We start from the raw sequence: 24327 nt of genomic DNA, 5'->3' as shown, positions 1-24327 counted from the left end.
CTAAACGCAGCAGGTTAAGCCTAATGTATACCTTCAATGTTCCACACCACCCTCTGGAATGAAATGCCCCCTCATCAGGACACTAAGGGAGGTGAGTGGACGTGGAACCCTGTGCGGACTTTCGATTGAAACCCGAAGTATACAAGAAATAATTTGTATTTCTTACACTGGATTTATGTAAACAAATGACTGAAACCAAATAAAGTTAATGGAACTATATTTAACTAACAATCACAAAAAAGCTTGACAGTCAGGGAGCATTGCAATTAAGCGGTATTGATTTGTTAGAAAACAGCATTAGTCATGGTAAAATGCATAGAAATGCAGGACATTTGCTTTTAAGACTGCAAAAATGTATTCTAGCACCATGGAGAAATTGGCTTAAATAAAACGTCTACCTCCGCCAAGATGGAGGGCTCAAATTCAGCCACACCCACCACCCTTTTTGATCCAGGAAAACCCCCTGCATATTAGGGGTTAAATGTCTTGCTCAAGGGCACAACAGATATGTTTGTTTCTTWATTTGATTAAAGCACCCCAAATTAAAAGAAATCCACTCCTACATGTAACACCAAATAAATATACAGTACCAGTCAAAAGTTGACACCTACTGCTTCCAGGGTTTTTATTTTCTACATTGTAAAATACGTGTAGACATCTATGGAATCATGTAGTAAACAAAAAAGTGTTAAACAAATGCAAATATATTTTAGATTCTTTAAAGTAGCCACCCTTTGCCTTGATGACAGCTTTGCACACACTCGGCATTCTCTCAACCAGCTTCACCTGGAATGCTGTTCCCACATATGCTGAGTGCTTGTTGCCTGCTTTCCCTTCACTCTACAGTTCAACTCATCCCAAACCATCTCAATTGGGTTGAGGTTGGGTGATTGTGAAGGCTAGGTCATCTGATGCAGCACTCCATCACTCTCCTTGGTCAAATAGCCCTTACACAGCCTGGAGGTGTGTTGGGTCATTGTCCTGTTGAAAAACAAATTATAGACCCACTAAGACCAAACCAGATGAGATGGCGTATCGCTACAGAATGCTGTGGTAGCCATGCTGGTTAAGTGTGCCTTGAATTCTAAATATATCAGACAGTGTCGCCAGCAAAGCACCATCACCTCCACGCTTCACAGCGGGAACCACACATGCGGAGATCATCCGTTCACATACTCTGTGTCTCAAAGACACGGCGGTTGGAACCAAAAATCTCAAATTTGGACTCATCAGACCAAAGGACAGATTTCCACTGGTCTAATGTCCTTTGCTTGTGTTTCTTTGCCCAAGCAAGTCTTCTTATTGGTGTGGTTTCTRTGCAGAAATGTGACCATGAAGGCCTGATTCAGTTGATGTTGAGATGTCTGTTACTTGAATTCTGAAGTATTTATTTGGGCTGCAATTTCTGAGGCTGGTAACTAACTTTATTGCAGCAGAGGTAACTCTGGGTCTTCCTTTCCTGTGGCGATCCTCATGAGAGCCAGTTTCATCATAGCGCTTGGTTTTTGCAACTGCACTTGAAGAAATGTTTTTGCATAATATGGACTTGGTCTTTTACCAAATAGGGCTATCTTCTGTATACCATCCCTACTTTGGCTCAAACGCATTAAGAAGGAAAGAAATTCCACAAATTAACTTTTAAGACACACCTGTTAATTTAAATGTATTCCAGGTGACTACCTCATGAAGCTGGTTGAGAGAATGCAAAGCGTGGCTACTGTCAAGAATCTCATATATTTTGATTTATTTAACACTTTTGGTTACTACATGATTCCATGTGTAATTTCATAGTTTGTCTTAACTATTATTCTACAATGTAGAAAAACAAATGGCTTCCACCATTTCAAAGTAGTCAACTAAGTGGGGTCTCTATGGGTTGGGAGTGATCAGTAAATTGTGTTGCCTATGGTTTGTAAATCTAGTAGCCAACAAATGAATCACAAGATTTGGTTCAGCAATATACGCTTTTTACAAACACAAAAGAAAATGGACAACTTTCAAATTGAGATGGCGCTACCCACGCTGTCACAGAGGAGTCCGTTCTACCTCTATGAAGCCAACACACAGGTTGGAGCGTTCTCAGGACATGACGTCAAAGACACACCTGGAGGTCCCCATGGCAGCCCCACAGGATAGGCTGAGTCCTCACCCACCCCCTAATTTCTACAGGTAGATGAGGGTTGTGTAAATGTGAATTCTGTGATCTCTGATCGCTCCTCTAGTAGTAGAATAAAATACATCTCTCCTCTAGTATAACAAAATACATCTCTCCTCCAGTAGTAGAATAAAATACATCCCTCCATCTCTGGTAGTAGAATAAAATACATCCCTCCATCTCTCATCTAGTAGAATAAAATACATCCCTCCATCTCTGGTAGTAGAATAAAATACATCCCTCCATCTCTTTGGTAGTAGAATAAAATACATCCCTCCATCTCTCTAGTAGAATACAATACATCCCTCCATCTCTCTGGTAGTAGAATAAAATACATCTCTCCATCTCTCCTCCAGTAAAATAAAATACATCCCTCTGGTAGTAGAATAAAATATATCTCTCCTCCAGTAGAATAAAATACATCTCCATCTCTCTGGTAGTAGAATAAAATACATCCCTCCATCTCTCATCTAGTAGAATAAAATGCATCCCTCCATCTCTCTAATAGAATAAAATACATCCCTCCATCTCTCTAATAGAATAAAATACATCCCTCCATCATCTAGTAGAATAAAATGCATCCCTCTAGTATAACAAAATACATATCTCCTCCAGTAGAATAAAGTACATCCCTCTATCTCTCATCTAGTAGAATAAAATACATCCCTCCATCTAGTAGAATACAATACATCCCTCCATCTCTCCTCCAGTAGAATAAAATATATCTCCTCCAGTAGAATAAAATACATCCCTCCATCTCTCTGGTAGTAGAATAAAATACATCCCTCCATCTCTCATCTAGTAGAATAAAATACATCCCTCCATCTCTCTGGTAGTAGAATAAAATACATCCCTCCATCTCTCCTCTAGTAGAATAAAATACATCCCTCCATCCATCTCTCTGGTAGTAGAATAAAATACATCCCTCCATCTCTCCTCTAGCAGAATGAAATACATCCCTCCATCGCTCCTCTAGTAGAATGAAATACATCCCTCCATCTCTCCTCTAGTAGAAGATTAAAATGGCTGAACTTTAAAAAGAACAGAGCTGGCTGGTGAGTGTAGGGCGGCTCATAGTAATGTGAATGGTATGAAACCATGATTTTAATGTGTCGATACCATTCATTCCAGCCACCCGTGGACTTACCATCCATATTTCGTAACTGTGCTATAGTGAAGTAAGGTTCTCTGCTAGGTAGTACAGGCTGTATGCATTGCAGGTAATGCAGCAGATGTTACACAGCGAAGACAACAGTCTGTAAAGCCACAGCCGACAAGACAGACTCCTGTATCTACCGTCTGTCTCACACAGCTTGGCGTAAGCCTCCCTATTGGTAGACAGACCAATGTCCTGGCCCAATCCTTGGGCTTGCTCCATTAGATGCATGTCTTCCATTATCTCTGATGTCATCTGACCGAACCACTGGGCGTTGACCACTGCTACCGACACACACAGGAAGTATACCCCAATCTACAGAGAGAGACAAGGTATATCAATGTATGAAAGCAGCTGCATAGCTGATTAGAGGAATGACTCCAGATGTAATCGAGTCCCTGACAAGGTTACAGATCTGGGGGAGAATCTCAATGACATACTCGTCTCCTTCTCAAAAACTCATTGAGAAAGCCAGAGGTCCCTCCCTTCGGACCTCCAATGGGTTATGAGGAGAGGATTCTCCCACGGTCAGGACTCCTTGTGTACCTGTAAGGTCTCCCTGGGAGAATCTGTTGCATACTTCACGTCCTCTCCTTTTCATAACCCATTGGAGGAGAAGGTCTGAAAGGAGGGACCTCTGGCTTTCTCATCCAATGGGTTTTGAGAAGGAGATGAGTATGCAATTGAAATCTTCCCTGTCATCTAGCAGGGTGGTAGGGTCAGGGTTACCTGGAAGGCCTCTCTGTCATCTAGCAGGTCTGCAGGGTGGTAGACAGCAAACAGCGTCAGGTTGAGGAAGGCACAGAGAGAGCCCAGGTGAAGGTAGAACGGAACCAGTCTGCTCTGGATCAAACCAAATGTGTGTCTGTTCAGGTGGCTGTCCATCACAAAGCCTGATCAAAAACACACAGGAGCCCTATAGGAGTACTGTCCATCATACACCCTCTCACAGGGTTAAGGGGTTTAGAGGTCAAGGTACTTACTAGATATGCAGGTAAACCAGATCTGCATGCCCCAGTAGGTGGACAGCAGCACCAGTTGCAGCAGTTTGGCCGAGAGGCTGGGATCCCCTTCAGTGGTCATTGTCAGTCCAGCCGTCTCGTTCCACCTCTTTCTCTCTGCCTGGATCCCTGTAAGCAGACACACAGGGTTATTCCTCTCTGACCCTGTCCCCCACTAAGTCACCAGCAGTAGCAGGTTACTGGGTGAAAGTCTAGTTTCAGAATGACAGCAATGTACAACTAGCTAGCTACTCCACTTAACTCTGTTTCCCTTGTAGTTATAAGAATCCGACTACATGTTAATTACATTCTCTAGTCGGAACATGGCAATGCCACGATCAGGACAGGGCGAGATATGTCTTAGAAAACATACCTCAATCCAGTGATGGGAGATGTCAGTGTACTAATTATGYCAACTGACAAATCAGAAAGATTAAAAACGAGGAGCATTACAATGAAACCTTTCCATCGGCAAGCTAATATTAAAGCAACCAATGCTAGGCGTTGCATTTTCATGGACTCCAATGGGCTGCTATAGCATTAGCTAGCCTAGCATGCTGATGAAAAAGACAAACTAGCAGTACTTCAATCTTATCGATTCATCAGAGAATGCTGTTCATTGACCACAGCTCAGTGTTCAACACCATAGTGCCCTCCAAGCTCAGGACCCTGGAACTGAACACCTCCCTCTGCAACTGGATCCTGGACTTCCTAACAGGCCGCCCCTATATAGTGAGGGTTGGCAACAACACATCCGCCATGCTGACAACACGCGGGCCACTCCTGTGCACGACTCCAACATCAAGTTTACTGACAACATGACGGTGGTAGGCCTGATCACCGACGACGATAAAACAGTCTATAGGGAAGTCAGTGACCTGCCAGGACAACAACCTCTCACTCAATGTTACAGGAAACAGAGGGACGAGCATGCCCCCATCCACGGGGCTGTAGTGGAGTAGGTTGAGAGCTTCAAGTTCCTCTGTGTCCACATCACTAAGGAATTAACATGGTCCACACACCAACAGGTGTGAAGAAGGCACAACAAAATGCCTCTTCCCCTTCAGGAGGCTGAAAAGATTTGGCATGGGTCCTCAGATCCTCAAAAAGGTCTACAGCTACACCATTGAGAGCATCTTGACTGGCTGCATCACCGCTTGGTATGGCAACTGCTTGGCATCCGACTGCAAGGAGCTACAGAGGGTAGTGTGGTAGAGCTCCCTGCTATCTAGGACCTCTATACCAGGCGGTATAAATCCCTACAAATTGTCTTAGACTCCAGCCACCCAAATCATACATATGATGCTGTCCAGTCAAAAAGATTGATATTGTTGCCACCAGTAGCATTGAATGCAAGGGAAGCAAGCAAGCATTTGGCCTCCCTTGATTAAAATAAGTGTCAAGGGAAGCCAGTTTGGATTTGGCTTCACTCCAATCAATATATAATTGACAGAAACAACTTGAATTGTTGCATCTCGTTGTGTTGTCCTCCGGTGGCTACCTAGCTAAAATTGTCCCCTTTCTAAATTAGCCATGGATGGAGATAGAGATAGGAATTTGGACTTGTGGTTTTAATTCTACATACTGGCCAATGATTATAACGGCGATTCTGATGCAACCATAAATTCATACATTGTTCCCCTGGCCTGAGAGAATGAAAGTTCAATATGTAGCTACACTGAACAAAAATATAAACGTAACATGTAAAGTGTTGGACTCATGGGCTTGAAATAAAAGATCAATGTTCCATACGCACAAAAAGATTCTCTCTCATTTTGTGCACAATGTGTTTACATCCCTGTTAGTGAGCATTTCTCCTTTGTCAAGATAATCCATCCACCTGACAGGTGTGGCATATCAAGAAGCTTAAACAGCAGGATCATTACACAGGTGCACCTTATGCTGGGGACATTTACATAAGCATTCAGACACTTTACTCAGTACTTTGTTGAAGCATCTTTGGCAGCGGTTACAGCCTCATCTTCTTGGGTATGATGCTACAAGCTTGACACACCTGTATTTGGGGAGTTTCTCCCATTCTTCTCTGCACATCCTCTCAAGCTGTGTCAGGTTTGATGGGGAGTGTCGCTGCACAGCTATTTTCAGGTCTCTCCAGAGCTCTGGCTGAGCCACTCAAGGACATTCAGAGACTTGTCCCGAAGCCACTCCTGCGTTGTGTTGGCTGTGTGCTTAGTGTCATTCTCCTGTTGGAAGGTGAAGCTTCGCCCCAGTCTGAGGTCCTGAGCGCTCTGGAGCAGGTTTTCATCAATCTGTGCCTCGGCACTCCTCTCAGAGCTCTACAGACAATTCCTTCGACTTCATGGCTTGGTTTTTGCTCTGACATGCACTCTCAACTGTGGGACCTTATATAGACAGGTGTGCCTTTCCAAATCATGTCCAATCAATTTATTTTACTCCAATTAAGTTGTAGAAACATCAAGGATGATCAATGGAAACAGGATGCACCTGAGCTCAATTTCGAGTCTCATAGCAAAAGGTTTGAATACTTATGTAAACACATGTTTTCCCCCACTGTCATTATGGGGTATTGTGTGTAGATTGTTGAGGATAAAAAGAAAAGAAAAGTAATCCACTTTAGAGTAAGTGCACTGTATATAGACACACCCTATGTTTTAATAAAATCAACTATATGTAGGCTACTAAGCTTGTCTGATGCTTTAAGCAATGTGATTAAAAATGAAGACAAATTACTAACGAGGGAGTGAGAGATCAATATAGCCTACCCAGAAGGGGGAGAAAAATTTACTCCTTAAGTTGCTGGTAATATATACCAGCGGTCGGCAACCTTTTCCATTTGGAGTGTCAAGTTATCATGCCAATTATGATTTTCAAATGCACATTTTCATTAAATAGTTTCATTTATAATAAAGTCTTCATATCTCAACATCAATGTCATGTGGTTAACCAAAATTATACAATTCTAAAAGTAACTTTTATTGCCAACTATGTAAAAATAGTCTCTATAAAGCCAACATCCTGATAAAAATGAATACCCTATAAATCACATTGGCCTGTCTGCAACGAACTTGAAACATTGAGGGTATCCATAGAGACCTGGTCCAGCCCCCAACCGAACTGCCTCTTCGGCTTCTAACAAACTTGACACTTTGCAACATGCTGTATGAGGCATCTCCGAAGAGGACTGGAATATTAACCTGGTCCAGCCCAACTGGTGCTAACCAACTGGCAACATGTATAAATATTAACCTGGTCCAGCCCCCCAACGATCGGCTCTTCGTGCCTGTAACACACAATGTCATAGACGCCGCAAACATTAGCGGTGAGGTAAAATATATACCTGGTCACGCCCCCAACCGAAACGCCTGCTCTTCGTCCTGACATGTCTAGTACGCTACAGCCAATGGACTGGTTCCAAACGCCTCTGTCCTCTGACATGTCTAACCCGGAGCAACAGTTGAGGCTGGGTATCAAACGAACGAACTTCTCCTTATCTAACTGACATCTGTCGTCCAGAAACCCCAACATGTAGCGGTCTGGTCCGAACGCCTCTCCTCATCTGACATTTCTTGACTGCCGAAGAGGCTGGCTAAACCACTGCAACATTGATATAATATAACCTGTCCAGCCCCCACTGGTTGCCCTAACCCCGAAACGCCTCTTCCTCCTGACATGCTCTAGAGGCCCCCACAATTGTCATCCGAGCGGAATACATTGGAACCCACTGGATCACGCTTCCGTTCCCCATAACTTTCTGACATGGTCTAGGATCCTTGCAGCAGCTGGACCCGATAAACGCCTACTCTCTCCTGACATGTCTTAGACCGAGGGCAGGACTTCGATTGTTATTTTAACACAATACGGATTAACTCTTCGCTCCTCCTCGAAAGCACCTGTAACTAGACACCGAGCAGACTGTGGTGATAACCAACCTGGAACGCCTCTTTTCCGGCAACTATCTTGAATGTGCTACCGACCCGATTAAAATGAGATGCTGAGAAACCGGGTTCCAGGGCCCAAACTGGTGCTAACCAACGTGGGCAAACATTTGCTGAATTAACGCCTCATGTCCAATATTCTGTACCAATGCCGTTGTGATGACAGCCCGCAGCTCAATGACTGCTGCTAACTAACCCATTAGTGGGCAATCATCTCGAACGTATACAACATCTCATTTTACACTCCTCTGACGCATGTCCTCAGTCCACAGAAACCCGAGCGGGGTGCTCGTAAACAACTGGGCAACATTTGCGGATACGCTCTTCATCCTAAATATCTAGAACTCTGTCCATGCCCTCCAGACCACTGAGGTGACGTAAGCCGAGACTTGGGCAACATTGTTATCAACTGATTAACCTGGCGCTCGAAGCCCCCAACCTCACCTTCGGTCTGGCCACATGCTAGACCCTACAACCAGATGGCGGCACCGTAGAGGCACCTTCTTCCTGTCTGACATGTCTAGAACTCCACAGAGACTCTGGATTAACCTGGTCCAGCCCCCAAACACTTCGAACGGTGCTACATCATCCTACTCTGTACCATGTCTCAGGACGCACACTGTAGTATCAAGGCTGCTGTATTAACCTCCGTGTCCAGCCCCCCGCAAACTCGTTATTCGCTTCAATGCACACAATGTTCTAGGGACACCAGATTGTGATGGTGGATAACTCACTCGTAGAAACGCCCTCGGTTCCTCATGTCCACAATCACTCGAGTTTGCTCTAAGCACAACCGATTGACGTGGTGGTATACACCTAAATCGACCTCTGTGTCCTCTCTCACACCCACTATGTTTCTCGTAGGTACCCTGAGTCAAAGCCAAGCTCTGGCCGAAAAGCCTCTTTGGCCTCCTACTCAACATTGTGTGTACATAAAGAGATACTCTTAACCTGGTCCAGCCCGAAGCGGCTTGGGTGTGCATAACCATACTCCGGAGACGCGCATCTCCACTTTGTCATACTGACAAATGTTCTCTTAAACCATGGATCCCCAGCCCCGACCAACTCAGAGGAACTGCGGCCGCTAAGACTAGCCCACTCATCTTCCGAGTCAATCGAATTATGTCTAGATCTGTAATCACGAAGTAATTGTTCTAGGACCCAGATCCAGCCCCAAACTGGGTTGTTTGCCGACACGCCGTCCTCCTGACATGTCTAGACCCGAGTGACGTGCATGGACACCGACACGCACTTGGCACTCTTCTTGCCTCCTGACCATGTCTAGGACACCGAGCGGTCTGGCCAAACGCTTTCTTTCCTTCATGACATGTACTAGACCTGGAGCAGCTGGTCTATTAAAATATTAACCATCGAAACGCCTCTCTCCTGACATGTCTAGACCGGAGAGTGCCTCGGGCCCAAAAGCGCCTCCTTTCCCATGGTACATGTCTACCGACGCAAACCGACGTCGGCTGGGGAGCGTCCCGGAACGCCTCTTCCCTCCTGGACATGTCTAGGACCCGCGGTAAGACTGGATAGCCGACGCCCTCTTCCCTTCTAGAAAACATTGTCTAGACCCGAGAGGCTGGCCGAAAAACTCCTCCCTCCTGACAGTCTAAACCCGAGGAGTGACTGGGGCTATGGCACATCCAACGCCTCTTCCTCTGATCGAGTCTAGACTCGAGGGACTGACCCGAACGCCTCTCCTCCTGACATGTCTAGACCCTGAGAGGCTGAGCTCCGGAAGCCTCTTCCTCCTGACACTGTCTGACCCGAGAGCTGGCACGAACGCGCCTCTCTCCTCTTACTAAATGCCTAGACCCGGACCGGTCTGGCCGAACGCCTACTTCCTCTGACATGATCTAGACCCGAGACAGCTGGGTGTCATAGCCACCCCCCGCAACGCCTCTTCCTCAATACATACGTCTTAGAACCGCGAGAAGGCTGGGGTCACGGCCCCGACACGCCCTGATTCATTCCTCTGACTGATGTCACATCTAGAACCCGAGAGAGCCTGATTGACCGAGCAAGACCCCCTGACACTGTCTAGACCCGAGCATCGGCCGACACGCCTCTTTCCTTCTGACATGGCTAGATACAGCCGATGCGGGCTGGATCCAACTAAATCCCGAACGCCTCTTCTCCTGACATGTGTACATCAGACCTGGCCGAGCGGCCTGGCTCAGGCCCCCCAAACCAGATACGCCTCTTTCCTCTGAACAGTCTAGACCGAGAGGCTGGGCCAAACGCCTCTTCCGTCTGACCATGCTTGTTCTAGACCCGAGAGGGCTGGCCGAACGCTTCCTCTCCGTCCTGACCTGTCTACCCAGAAGAGGCTTTGCCGAACGTGCCTCTTCATCTTGAATGATCTAGACCCCGAGAGGCTGGTGCCGAACGGCCTCTGTCCTCTGACAATGTCTTAGACCCGAGGGCTGGCCCGAACGCCTCTTCCATCTGACCCATGTCCTAGACCCGAGAGGGCTGGCCGAACGCCATCTCCCTCTGACATGTCTAGACCCGAGCGCTGGCTAACCGACACGCCCTCCATTCCTCTGACATGTCTTAGACCACCGACGTGGCTGGCGAGCGCCTCTCCTCTGACACTGTCTAGACCCGAGAGGCTGGCCCGAACGCTCTTCCTCTGAATGTCTATAAGTTAGTGTAGTGAGCGTCGCGCTGGAAGCAACAAGTCAATCACTTCTAACATAATAGCGGTGCCTTTTTGCCACACAGCACAGCCCTAAAGATGATTGTCCTGCTATAGCTATAGGCGTTGTCCTCGCAGTCATCAGCTCACTATGAAACTATCTCAGACCCAGAACAAGCCTTTTTATTTATGGGCTGACTAGGAATCGTGTAGCTGCTGAGAGGCACATCAAGGCATATTTTGAAAAATCGTAGGTTAAATTAAGAAAGCTACTCTTTGTTGCAGGGTATTAGAGATATAATCTTGTTCTTTGGATTACCATGAAGATGAGAACGCCTGAGGAGCAGTGGAAAGTAGAGATTGGAGGGAAAGACAGTTGAAAGCAGAACATGGAGGGGGGCAGTGAAAGAAGAGATTGGAAGAGCCCAGACAGTGACAAGGAGAGATGGACCGGGGCGGCAGCTGAAAGACGAGATTGAGCCACAAAGAGGAGGACAGTTGAAAGAGAGATGGAAGGGAAGCAGGGAAAGGAGAGATGGAGGAAAGACAGTGGAAAGGAGGAGTATGGAGGGGGACAGTGAAAGGAGGAGATGAGGAGACAGTGAAAGAAGAGATGGAAGGCGGGGACAGTGTAAAGGGGAAAAGATAGCAGCGGTTCGACAGGGAAAGGCATATGGAGGGGGACAGTGAAAGGAGAGATGGAGGGGGACAGTTGAAAGGAAAGATGGAGGGGGACAGTGAAAGGAGAGATTGGAGGGGACAGTGAAAGAAGAGATGGAGGGGGGGCAGTGATAAGAAGAGATGAGGGGGACAGTGAAAAAGAGAGATGGAGGGGGACAGTGACAGAAGAGATGGAGGGGCCGGACAGTGAAACGGAGAGATGGAGGGAAGACAGTGAAAGTGAAGATTGGAGGGGGGAAACAGTGAAAGGAGAAGAAAACTGGCAAGTCGGGACATGGAAAGAAATGTAGGATGGAGGGGACAGTGAAAGGAGAGATGAGGGGGACAGTGAACAGGAAAGATGGAGGGGGACAGTGAAAGGGAGAGAATGGAGGGGGACAGTGCTGAAAGGAAAGATGTGAGGGGGACGTAGTGAAAGGACGTAGATGGAGGAAGTGACAGTGAAAGAAGAGATTGGAAGGGGCAGCTGACAAGAAAGATGGAGGGGGACAAGTTGATAAGAAGAAGATGAGAGCGGGGGCATTCTGAAGAAGAGATGGAGGGGGACGTGAAGGAGGAGGATTGGAGGAAGGACAGTGAAAGGAGTAGGAGATGGAGGCGGGGACAGTCTGAAAAGGAGCAGATGGAAGGGGGACATTGAAAGAAGAGACTGGAGGGGACAAGTGAAAGGAGAAGATGGAGGAAGACCCAGTGACAAGGAGAGATGAAAAGAGGGGCGACAGTCTAAAGGAGGATGGGAGGGGGACTATTGAAAGAAGAGATGGAGGGGGACAGTGAATAGAAGAGATGGAAGTGGAGGACAGTGAAAGGCAGAGGATGGAGGGAAGACCAGTGAAGGAGAGATGCGAGGGGGACAGTACGAATAGGAGAGCAGGTAATGGAACAATCCAGCAACTGGTCATATCTGCTTTCCACATCCACTTTTAAAAAACATGTCAATGGGTTCCACATCATTAAATAAGATCTTGGGACTACAGAGGGCAGAGAGAAAGAGAAGAGAGATGGGCAAAAACAAGAGATGAGAACGAGAGATGGGATATTTAGAAGAAACAAGCTGGGGAATAGTGAGGAGAAGAGGATGAGGATTAGAGGAAGAAAGGAGGAGGGATAGAGAGGAGAAAGGGGACGGGGATATGAGAGGAAATAAAGCCTAAGGAGAGGATAGAGAGTGGAGAAAGAGGAGGATCAGATGATGGAGAAAGCAGGAGAGGATACGTGAAGGAGAATTAGGAGGAGATAGAGGGAGAAAGAGGAGGAGGAGAGAAAGGGAATTGAGGAGGATAGTAGAGGAGAAAGACCCCTCGGGACGATCAAGAGGAGAAAGGCCGAAGGGGATTAGAGGAAGAAACAGATGGGGATAGAGAGGAGAAAAGAGGAGGGGATCGCAGAGGAGAAAGAGAGGGGATAGAGAGGGAGAAAGAGGACCGAGAGACTGAGAGGAGAAAGCAAGACGGGGATTAGAAGGAGAAAGAGGGGACGATAGAGAGGAAAGGGCGGAGGGGTCAGAGTGAGGAGAAACATGCCATGGGAGATAGAGCGTAGCAGAAAGAGGAGGGGGTATTAGAGGGAGAAAGAGGGGGGATAGAGAGGATGAGAAGGAGAGGATAGAGAGGAGAAAGAGGAGGGGATACGAGAGGAGAAAGCGGTATAAACGGGATACAAGAGAGGAAAGAGGAGAGAGCGATTTATAGGAGAAAGAGGAGAGGATAGAGAGGAGAAAGGAGAGGCGGGACATAGAGGAGAGGGAGAAAGGGAGCAAACATGGGGACGATTAGAGAGAGAAAGGGGAGGGTAGATAGAGGGAGAAAACAGATGGGGATAAGAGAGGAAAAGAGAGGGGATAGAGAGGAGAAAGAGTGAGAGAGATAGAGAGGAAGCAAGAGCTGAGTGAGATAGAGAGGAGAAAGGGGAGGGGATAGAGGGTAGAAACGGAGGGGATAGAAGTAGGAGAATAAGGGTAAATGGGCTAGGAGAGAAAGAGGAGGGGGATAGAGAGGAGAAAGGGAGGGGATAGAGAGAGAAAAGAGAGGGGATAGAGAGTCAGAAAGGTGAGGGAAGAGGAGGAGAAAGAGGAGGGAATCAGAGAGGAAGAAAGAGAAGAAGATGAGGAGCAAGGTGGAGGACGGGATAGAGAGGTGAGAAAGAGAGCAAGAGGATAGAGAGCACAAGAGCGACGGAGATAGAGAGGAGAACATGGGGGGAGGGGGATAGAGAGGGAAACGGAGTGGGAGTTAGAGAGAGAAAGGGACGGGCGGATTAAGAGAGCAGAGCAAAGAAGGAGGGATAGAGAGGAGAAAGTGAGGCGGATAGAGAGGGAAAGAGGAGGGATAGAGAGGAGAAAAGAGCGAGGGGAATACGAAGAGGAGAAGAGGAGGGATCGAGAGACGAAGAGGATAGGGATAGAGAGGAGAAAGATGGTGGGAGATTAGAGATGAGAGAGAAAAGAGGAGAATATTAGGGGATACGAGAGGACATGAGGAGGGATAGAGTGAGACAACTAGGAGGGGACGTCCGAGGAGGGACAAAGCACGGAGGGGATAGAGAGGCAGAAACCGAGGGAAAAGCTCGGGAGGATGAGAGGAGAAGAGTGCTAACACAACCTTCAACATTGCTAAATAAACGTTAGGGTGGATCAGAGAGGAGAATATGACCATGCCACAGACTAGAGGGAGGACTAGAGAGCGGATCGTGAGATAGAGTAGGAGAAAGAGGAGGGGATAGAGAGGGAAAGAGAGGGGATAGAGAGGATGAAAGAAGCCAGAGGGGATGAGAGCGTAGAAAGACGGAGGCGGACATATTGGGGTATAAAGAGTGAGAAAGTGAGGGAGCCGTACGAGAGGAGAAAGAGGGAGGGGATACGAAGCCGCGACAAGGGCCCCCAAACTGGAGGATAGAGAGGAGAAAGAGGAGGGTATAGAAGGCCGTGAGAAAGAGAGGGGATATGCGGAGAGAAAAGAGAGTAGAGGGACAGGAAACGAGTGAGTGAAAAGAGGATGAGTGATAGAGAGGAAGAAAAAGCGAGGGATAGTAGATTGAGAAGAGAACCGACTAAAGGCATAGAAAGAACAAAAGAATGCATGCTCCCTTAAACAAAATACTATCCACTTAATTACAATCAATTGGATTATCAAATACCATTCATACACAGACAAACACATCACAAGTGTCCTTCAGCTGAAGGTGAGCAAACTGCAGGACGGGCTTGTGAAGCTGAACAAGTAACCTCAATAAGAGGAATGACTATGCTATTTAGCGTGGGGAGAGAGAGTGGAACCTGGTAGGACCAGCTGCCTGCCATGCCGAGACAGGAGTATGGTACGGGACTGCCCCAGAGCAGTGAGGAGGTACGGCGGGCAACCATTTGGTTATGACGTGGAACTGTCACTATAGACATACGGCCCTCCCGAGGTCTTCTAGGAGTGCAGCCCACCCAGGAATTGGACGTTTGATTGCAGCTGCTCTCCATAAGAAGCCAGGCCTCAGATCCAAACGATTAAAATAAGCCACGGCGTCAATGGAAAGACAGAGGACAGCCGCACGAGATAATGGAAAGAGAACAGAGGCAGCGGAATAGAAAAAGAGAAGAGAGAGAGAGAGGCCAACACTAAAGGGCAGGACTTTTATACTATTTCTCTGCTTTGTGGCAACATTTTTCGAATAGTTACTGCCTTTTTGGTATATTTTGGTTGATTTACAGTGGAGGTTGAAGACCTCCCCCTCGCGCCTTATGGATGCCAAGTGATCGCGCCACCACAACTGGGAACTACAATGGTGTTGTCTGTCTTCAGTTACAGTAGAGCCAGGGGACTGACTGACGTTTAAAAAACCACACTAAACACAACACCACACACACACACACACAACGTTTTTTTGTCACGTGCGCCGAATACAACAAGTGTAGACCCTGACAGTGAGACATAGACTTTGTGATCCTAACCATATAGTAGCAAAAAAATAAAATTTAACCTGGTTATCTCGAGCCCCAAACGTGAACACTAATAGGTAGGTGAATTAGAAATAATAACAAAGTGAAAAGACCGGCTTTGACCCTAGTTCAGTGAGAATATAAAACAGGCCACCTCAGAGATTAGTTCAAGCTTGACTTGAGTACTGCAACATGGTAGTATGACATTGAAGGATATGGTTAAAGTGACTATGCATGTAATGATGTGATGAACAGAGATCAATAAGCAGCTCTGCGTTTAAACAGAGCTGGTGCGCTTGAGCCCGCCAATGGTAATGGGTGCCGTGACCAGACGTTGGGGAACACCAATGGCAGACATAGCACATCCGTGAGTCTATAAAGCTCATATAGCTCCTGGGGGTCCAGGCCCCCAAATATTTGGTGTGCTACAGCCCAACTGAGCAACATTGTATCAACTATTAACGGTCCAGCCCCAAACTGGTGAGTAGCTCGTTAACAAACCAATATCGTGGCATAATTAGTTTAAAGTGTACTTATGTCAACTATTATATAATACATTGGATCAACCAACGAGCAGTAACTCGGTGTCAGCCGATGACGTACAAAACGAGAGGGCACCACAATGTGCTGAATTAGTCCGGGTAGCCATTTTTCTATTATCATACTGATTCTAGAAGTCTTATAAACCTTGGCCTCTGGCCCGCCAGAGTTAACTGGATGTAGTTGACGTGAACGAAAGACTTTGTCCAATCATATGATACTTTAAAAGTGACTCTATACCCCTGGGGTTTACAGCCCGCTCTGACACTGTGTCACTGGCAAATTGTATACATATTGTGATACAGTGTACCACAGCCGCAGAAAAGTGGTCGTGCTAATGACTGCGAGCTGGGGCCTGAACGGTTCTTTGACAATTTTGTGGGTATAATATCATTCTCATAGACACCCTCGGACCAGCCCAAAACTGCGCATCGTGCGTGACAACAAGACTAGGCCACTGGTGCCTTGATCATGGCTCAGTTAAAAGCCTCCTACGCATCCCAGCCACGTCTGAACTAGGCTTGGTAACCACACTGCGCTATCACACTACTTTACCCTTAACATGTAAGTGGCCTTGCTCTCACCTGGTTCCAGCCCAAACTCAGAGGCAGTGTCAGTTAGCCCAACCTGGTTGACCAACGACTCTCGTAGTTATGCATAATGATCGGGTCATCGGCACTCGCTCAATGAATGTGTGTCTTAGACCTAATAGGTGCATACATTGTATAGTACACTTAATTTAAAGGCCAGATCTCCTAGCACTGACACTTTTATGTCCATTATTCTCGAAAGGCGTGGGCAATAGGACATGTGTCTAGTGACCCTACTTTCTACAGAACCTGTCGTTGGTGTCTTGAACCACACTCATAAGCTATTGGTTGCTAACATATGTGGTACATCAAATAGTTAACATGGTCACAGCCCAACATCTGGTTCTAACCTACTTGGGCAATCATTGCTCAATATAAACTTCTTAAGCCCTGTCCAGCCCAAACTGGTGCTAACCAACTGGCAACATTGTATAAATATTAACCTGGTCCAGCCCCAAACTGGTGCTAACACAACTGGCAACATTGTATAAAATATTAACCTGGTCCAGCCCCAACTGGTGCTTAACCAAACTGGCAACATGTTGTATAAATATTTACCTGGTCCAGCCCCAAACTGGTGCTAACCAACTGGCAACATTGTATAAAATATTAACCTGGTCCAGCCCCAAACTGGTGCTAACCAACTGGCAACATTGTATAAAATATAACCTGGTCCAGCCAAACTGGTGCTAACCAACATGGCAACATGTGTATCAACTATTAACCTGGTCCAGCCCCAAACTGGTGCTAACCAACTGGCAACATTGTATAACTATTAACCTGAGTCCAGCCCCAACTGGTGCTAACCAACTGGCAACATTGTATAAAATATTAACCTGGTCCAGCCCCAAACTGGTGCTAACCAAATGGCAACATTGTATAAATATTAACCTGGTCCCAGCCCAAACTGGTGCTAACCAACTGGCAACATTGTTATAAATATTCTGTCCCTCAGTGTTTCCTGTATCAGTGAGCTCTGGACAGACACAGCTTGTAGACTATTTGCTTAAGGGATAAGGTAGGCATATTTGACATTTCCACTGGATTTGAGCACAATTTTTTTTCCTCTTTAAAGTGAAAGAATTTGAAAGATTTCTCTAATAGGCTACCGTTGAGGAATTGTCACTCAATGGATGTAAAAACAGACTTGGTTTACTTGCTGTTTGAGGTGAAGAAAAACAGACTTGAAGCTCCACGGTGGTGGTGAGTTAGACAATCAGACATACTAATCAGAGCCCCAAAAGGGACACATTTTATAGGACTACATTTGCGCGCAGGCCAGGTCACCTAGGATTACTTCTATCTGTAATCAGGTGCGTGTCCTTACTCAAGAATGGCGGAGCGCTCCACAAAAAAGACAATTAATTGACAACTCATAAATGGAATGAAATAAACCAAAACTTGTTTCTCACAAGTGTAGCCCAGGTTGTGAGTCTGCAAATGACGTGTCCACTCCTACAATGAGAACTGTAAAATACTATAATATATTGAATGCATAAACAGAAATTACGGTAACCAAACAAACATTGTAGATTAGAAATGATGTAACGTTAAATGTACTACTGGTAATATTGGTGTGCCATCCCCGCGGCCTCTACAATGGATTAGTCCATCTCGCGGCCTCTACAATGGATTAGTCCATCCCCGCGGCCTCTACAATGGATCAGTCCACTGAGACAGGCCTCTACAATGGATTAGTCCATCCCCGCGGCCTCTACAATGGATCATCTCACTGAGACAGACCTCTACAATGGATTAGTCCACTGAGACAGGCCTCTACAATGGATCAGTCCACTGAAGACAGACCTCTACAATGGATCAGTCCACTGAGACAGGCCTCTACAATGGATTAGTCCACTGAGACAGGCCTCCACAATGGATCAGTCCACTGAGACAGGCCTCTACAATGGATTAGTCCACTGAGACAGGCCTCCACACAATGGATCAGTCCACTGAGACAGGCCTCTACAATGGATCAGTCCACTCAGAGACAGGCCTCCACCAATGGATTAGGTCCACATGAGACAGGCCTCTACAATGGATTAGTCCACTGAAGGACAGGCCTCTACAATGGATTAGTCCACTGAGACAGGCCTCCACAATGGATCAGTCCACTGAGACAGGCCTCTACAATGAATTAGTCCACTCAGAGGCGTGAATCAGACATGTTTGTCACATGAGAAACCTGAATGCTCGACTAACAGCTTATTGACCAGTAGGCTAAATGGGGTCAGCCCTACACACAACACCACAGATGTCTCATGTTTTGAGAGAGCGTGCAATTGGCATGCTGACTGCAGGAATGTCCACCAGATCTGTTGCCAGAGAATGTATTTTTAATTTCTCTACACTAAGCCGCTTCCGTTTTAAGAGAATTTGGCAGTACGTCCAACCAGTATCACAAACACATGTAACCACGCCAAGCCAGGACATCCACATCCAGCTTCTTCACCTGCGAGGCCAGCCACCCGGACAACTGAAGAACTGTCAGAAACCCCTAACCCTGGAGAAGTGTGCTCTTCACAGATGAATCCTGGTTTCAACTGTACCAGGCAGACAGCGTAGCGTGTATGGCGTCATGTAGGCGAGTGGTTTGCTGATGTCAACGTTGTGAACAGAGTGCCCTATGGTGGCGGTGGGGTTATGGTATGGGCAGGCATAAGCTACAGACCACGAACAAAGTTGCATTTTATTGATGGGAATTTGAATGCACAGATGCCATGACAAGATCCTGAGGCCCATTGTCGTGCCATTCATCCACCGCCATCACCTCATGTTTCAGCATGATAATGCACGGCACCATGTCGCAAGGATCTGTACACAATTCCTGGAATCTGAAAATGTCCCAGTTCTTCCATGGTCTGCATACTCAGACATGTCACCCATTGAGCATGTTTGGGATGCTTTGGATTGACAGCGTGTTCCAGTTCCSGCCAATATCCAGCAACTTCGCACAGCCATTGACGAGTGGGACAACATTCCACAGGCCACAATCAACAGTCTGATCAACTCTGTGAAGATGTGTCACGATGCATGATGTAAATGGTGGTCACACCAGATACTGACTGGTTTTCTGATCCACATCCACCCTTTAAAAAAAATCTGTGACCAACAGATGCATATCTGTATTCCCAGTCTTGTGAAATCCATAGATTACGGCCTAATMACATTTTTTAAACTGACTGATTTCCTTATATGAACTGTAACTCAGTAAAATCTTTGAAATTGTTGCATGTTGAGTTGATACATTTTTTCACGTTGCCCATGAAAGGAAGTTATGCTAGCGAGCAAGCATTGTAGCCAGGTAGCCTAGGACAACAACAAATAAAAGCTTGACCTGTATGACAGAGTCAAAGACCTTTTAGTCAACATGACAGAGAGGAGGATGGTGTTTCTCTACCAGTAGGGTGAGTCAACATGAGAGGAGGATGGTGTTTCTCTACCAGTAGGGTGAGTCAACATGAGAGGAGTGATTGGTGTTTTCTCTACAGTAGGGTGAGTCAACATGAGAGGAGGATGGTGTTTTCTCTACGCAGTACGGGTGAGTCCAACATGAAGAGAGGAGGATGGTGTTTCTTCTACCAGTAGGGTGAGTCAACATGAGAGGAGGATGGTGTTTTCTCTCAAAGTAGGGTGGAGTCAACATGACAGAGAGGAGGATGGTGTTTCTCTAACCAGTAGGGTGAGTCAACATGACAGAGAGGAGGATGGTGTTTCTCTACCAGTTAGGGTGAGTCAACATGACAGAGAGGAGGATGGTGTTTCTCTACCAGTAGGGTGAGTCAACATGACAGAGGGAGGAATGGTGTTTCTCTACCAGTAGGGTGAGTCAACATGAAGAGAGGAGGTGGTGTTTCTCTACCAGTAGGGTGAGTCAACATGACAGAGAGGAGGATGGTGTTTCTCTACAGTAGGGTGAGTCAACATGAGAGGAGGATGGTGTTTCTCTACAGTAGGGTGAGTCAACATGAAGAGGAGGATGGTGTTTCTCTACCAGTAGGGTGAGTCAACATGAGAGGAGGATGGTGTTTTCTCTACCAGTAGGGTGAGTCCAACATGACGAGAGGAGGATGGTGTTTCCTCTACCAGTAGGGTGAGTCAACATGACGAGAGAGGATGGTGTTTCTCTACCAGTAGGGTGAGTCAACATGAGAGGGGGATGGTGTTTCTCTACAGTAGGGTGGTCAACAGTGAGAGGAGATGGTGTTTCTCTACCAGTAGGTGAGTCACATGAAGAGGAGGATGGTGTTCTCTACCAGTAGGGTGAGTCAACATGAGAGGAGGAATGGTGTTTCTCTACCCAGTAGGGTGAGTCAACATGAGAGGAGGATGGTGTTTCTCTACCAGTAGGGTGGAGTCAACATGAGAGGAGGATGATGGTGTTTCTCTACAAGTAGGGTGAGTCAACATGAGAGGAGGATGGTGTTTCTCTACAGTAGGGTGAATCAATATGACAGAGAGGAGGATGGTGTTCTCTACAGTAGGGTGAGTCAATATGACAGAGAGGAGGATGGTGTTTCTCTACCAGTAGGTGAGTCAACATGACAGAGAGGAGGATGGTGTTTCTCTACCAGTAGGGTGAGTCAACATGACAGAGAGGAGGATGGTGTTTCTCTACCAGTAGGGTGAGTCAACATGAGAAGGAGGATGGTGTTTCTCTACAAGTAGGGTGAGTCAACATGAGAGGAGGATGGTGTTTCTCTACCAGTAGGGTGAGTCAACATGAGAGGAGGATGGTGTTTCTCTACAAGTAGGGTGAGTCAACATGAGAGGAGGATGGTGTTTCTCTCCCAGTAGGGTGGTCAACATGACAGAGAGGAGGATGGTGTTTCTCTACAGTAGGGTGAGTCAACATGAGAGGAGGATGGTGTTTCTCTACAAAGTAGGGTGAGTCAACCATGACAGAGAGGAGGATGTGGTTTCTCTACCAGTAGGGTGAGTCAACATGAGAGGAGGATGGTGTTTCTCTACCAGTAGGGTGAGTCAACATGACAGAGAGGAGGATGGTGTTTTCTCTACCAGTAGGGTGAAGTCAACATGACAGAGAGGAGGATGGTGTTTCTCTACAGTAGGGTGAGTCAACATGAGAGGAGGATGGTGTTTCTCTACCAGTAGGGTGAGTCAACATGAGAGGAGGATGGTGTTCTCTACCAGTAGGGTGAGTCAACATGACAGAGAGGAGGATGGTGTTTCTCTACCAGTAGGGTGAGGTCAACATGAGAGGAGGATGGTGTTTCTCTACAAGTAGGGTGAGTCAAATGACAGAGAGGAGGATGGTGTTTCTCTACCAGTAGGGTGAGTCAACATGACAGAGAGGAGGATGGTGTTTCTTCTACCAGTAGGGTGAGTCAACATACAGAGAGGAGGATGGTGTTTTCTCTACCAGTAGGGTGAGTCAACATGAGAGGAGGATGGTGTTTCTCTACCAGTAGGGTGAGTCAACATGAGAGGAGGATGGTGTTTCTCTACCAGTAGGGTGAGTCAACATGAGAGGAGGATGGTGTTTCTCTACCAGTAGGGTGAGTCAACATGAGAGGAGGCATGTGTTTCTCTACCAGTAGGGTGAGTCAACATGAGAGGAGGAGATGGTGTTTCTCTCTACCAGTAGGGTGAGTCAACATGAGAGGAGGATGGTGTTTCTCTACCAGTAGGGTGAGTCAACATGAGAGGAGGATGGTGTTTCTCTACCAGTAGGGTGAAGTCAACATGAGAGGAGGATGGTGGTTTTCTCTACCAGTAGGGTGAGTCAACATGAGAGGAGGATGTGGTTTTCTCTACAAGTAGGGTGAGTCAACATGAGAGGAGGATGGTGTTTCTCTACCAGTAGGGTGAGTCTAATGACAGAGAGGGGATGGTGTTTCTCTCCAATAGGGTGAGTCAATAATGACAGAGAGGAGGATGGTGTTTCTCTACCAGTAGGGTGAGTCAACATGAAGAGAGGAGGATGGTGTTTCTCTACCAGTAGGGTGAGTCAACATGAGAGAGGAGGATGGTGTTTCTCTACCAGTAGGGTGAGTCAATGAGAGGAGGATGGTGGTTTCTCTACAAGTAGGGTGAGTCACATGAGAGGAGGAATGGTGTTTCTCTACCAGTAGGGTGAGTCACATGACAGAGAGGAGGATGGGTGTTTCTCTACCAGTAGGTGAGTCAACATGAGAGGAGGATGGTGTTTCTCTACAGTAGGTGAGTCAACATGACAGAGAGGAGGATGGTGTTTCTCTACCAGTAGGGTGAGTCAACATGAGAGGAGGATGGTGTTTCTCTACCAGTAGGTGAGTCAACATGACAGAGAGGAGGATGGGTGTTTCTACCAGTAGGGTGAATCAACATGACAGAGAGGAGGATGGTGTTTCTCTACCAGTAGGTGAGTCAACATGAGAGGAGGATGGTGTTTCTCTACCAGTAGGGTGAGTCAACAAGAAGAGGAGGATGGTGTTTTCTTACCAGTAGGTGTGAGTCAACATGACAGAGAGGAGGATGGTGTTTCTCTACCAGTAGGGTGAGTCAACATGGAGAAGGAGGATGGTGTTTCTCTACAGTAGGGTGAGTCAACATGACAGAGAGGAGGATGGTGTTTCTCTACCAGTAGGGTGAGTCAACATGACAGAGAGGAGGATGGTGTTTTCTCTACCAGTAGGGTGAGTCAACATGACAGAGAGGAGGATGGTGTTTCTCTACCAGTAGGGTGAGTCAAGCATGAGAGGAGGATGGTGTTTCTCTACCGTAGGGTGAGTCAACATGACAGAGAGGAGGATGGTGTTTTCTCTACCAGTAGGGTGAGTCAACATGACAGAGAGGAGGATGGTGTTTCTCTACCAGTAGGGGTGTCAACATGGAGAGGAGATGGTTTTCTCTACCAGTAGGGTGAGTCAACATGACAGAGAGGAGGATGGTGTTTCTTCTACCAGTAGGGTGAGTCAACATGAGAGGGAGGATGGTGTTTCTCTACCAGTAGGGTGAGTCAACATGACAGAGGAGGATGGTGTTTCTCTACCAGTAGGGTGAGTCAACATGAGAGGAGGATGGTGTCTCTACCAGTAGGGTGAGTCAACATGACAGAGAGGATGGTGTTTCTCTACCAGTAGGGTGAGTCAACATGACAGAGAGGAGGATGGTGTTTCTCTACCAGTAGGTGAGTCAACATGAGAGGAGGATGGTGTTCTCTACCAGTAGGGTGAGTCAACATGAGAGGAGATGGTGTTTCTCTACCAGTAGGGTAGTCAACATGACAGAGAGGAGGATGGTGTTTAGCAAACACAATTTCACACACATAGGTTGTAATATGGCTTGTTTCCTGGTTTGGCTTCCCACGTGATATATCCCACACACCAATACGGTGTTTCTCTGCTACCGCACAGCAAGCGGTACCGATGCACCAAGTCTGGAACCAACAGGCCCTGAACAGCTTCTACCCCCAAACCATAAGACTGCTAAATAGTTAGTTAAATAGCTACCTAGACTAACTCTTGACTCATCACATAGTGACTTTCGGAAAGTATTCAGACCCCTTGACCTTTAACACATTTTGTTACGTTACAGCCTTAATGTAAAATTAATTCTACACACACACAGACCCATAATGACACACTACCCCATAATGACCACACTACCCCCATAATGACACAATACCCCATAATGACACACTACCCCCATAATGACACACTACCCCATAATGCACAATACCCCATAATGACACAATACCTCCATTAAATGAC

General features: G+C 46.7%; 1 protein-coding gene across 2 annotated transcripts in view; it reads right to left on the bottom strand.

Annotated features, from left to right (window-relative positions):
• Nucleotides 1–140: 140 nt before the first annotated feature.
• si:ch211-121a2.4 (transmembrane protein 205) overlaps nucleotides 141–24327 on the bottom strand; it is a 36856-nt gene continuing 12669 nt past the window's right edge. Inside the window, exons 2-5 of one of the 2 annotated variants that reach the window (XR_011476108.1) lie at nucleotides 4295–4441; nucleotides 4041–4204; nucleotides 2577–3626; nucleotides 141–2492 (exon numbers count right to left, since the gene is read on the bottom strand). Coding sequence is in view for 1 of the 2 variants with exons in the window: in XM_024139559.2 (XP_023995327.1) it covers nucleotides 3324–3626; nucleotides 4041–4204; nucleotides 4295–4394 (567 nt within the window). In the remaining variant the exon portion in view is untranslated. Of the gene's footprint in view, nucleotides 3627–4040; nucleotides 4205–4294; nucleotides 4442–24327 lie in introns of both variants that reach the window. The other variant, XM_024139559.2, reaches the window with a different exon arrangement.

This window comes from Salvelinus sp. IW2-2015, unplaced genomic scaffold, assembly GCF_002910315.2.
Source record: "Salvelinus sp. IW2-2015 unplaced genomic scaffold, ASM291031v2 Un_scaffold1832, whole genome shotgun sequence".
Classification (NCBI taxonomy): domain Eukaryota; kingdom Metazoa; phylum Chordata; class Actinopteri; order Salmoniformes; family Salmonidae; genus Salvelinus; species Salvelinus sp. IW2-2015.
Note: the sequence above shows the minus strand (reverse complement) of the source record. Positions and strands in the feature narration are given on the sequence as shown.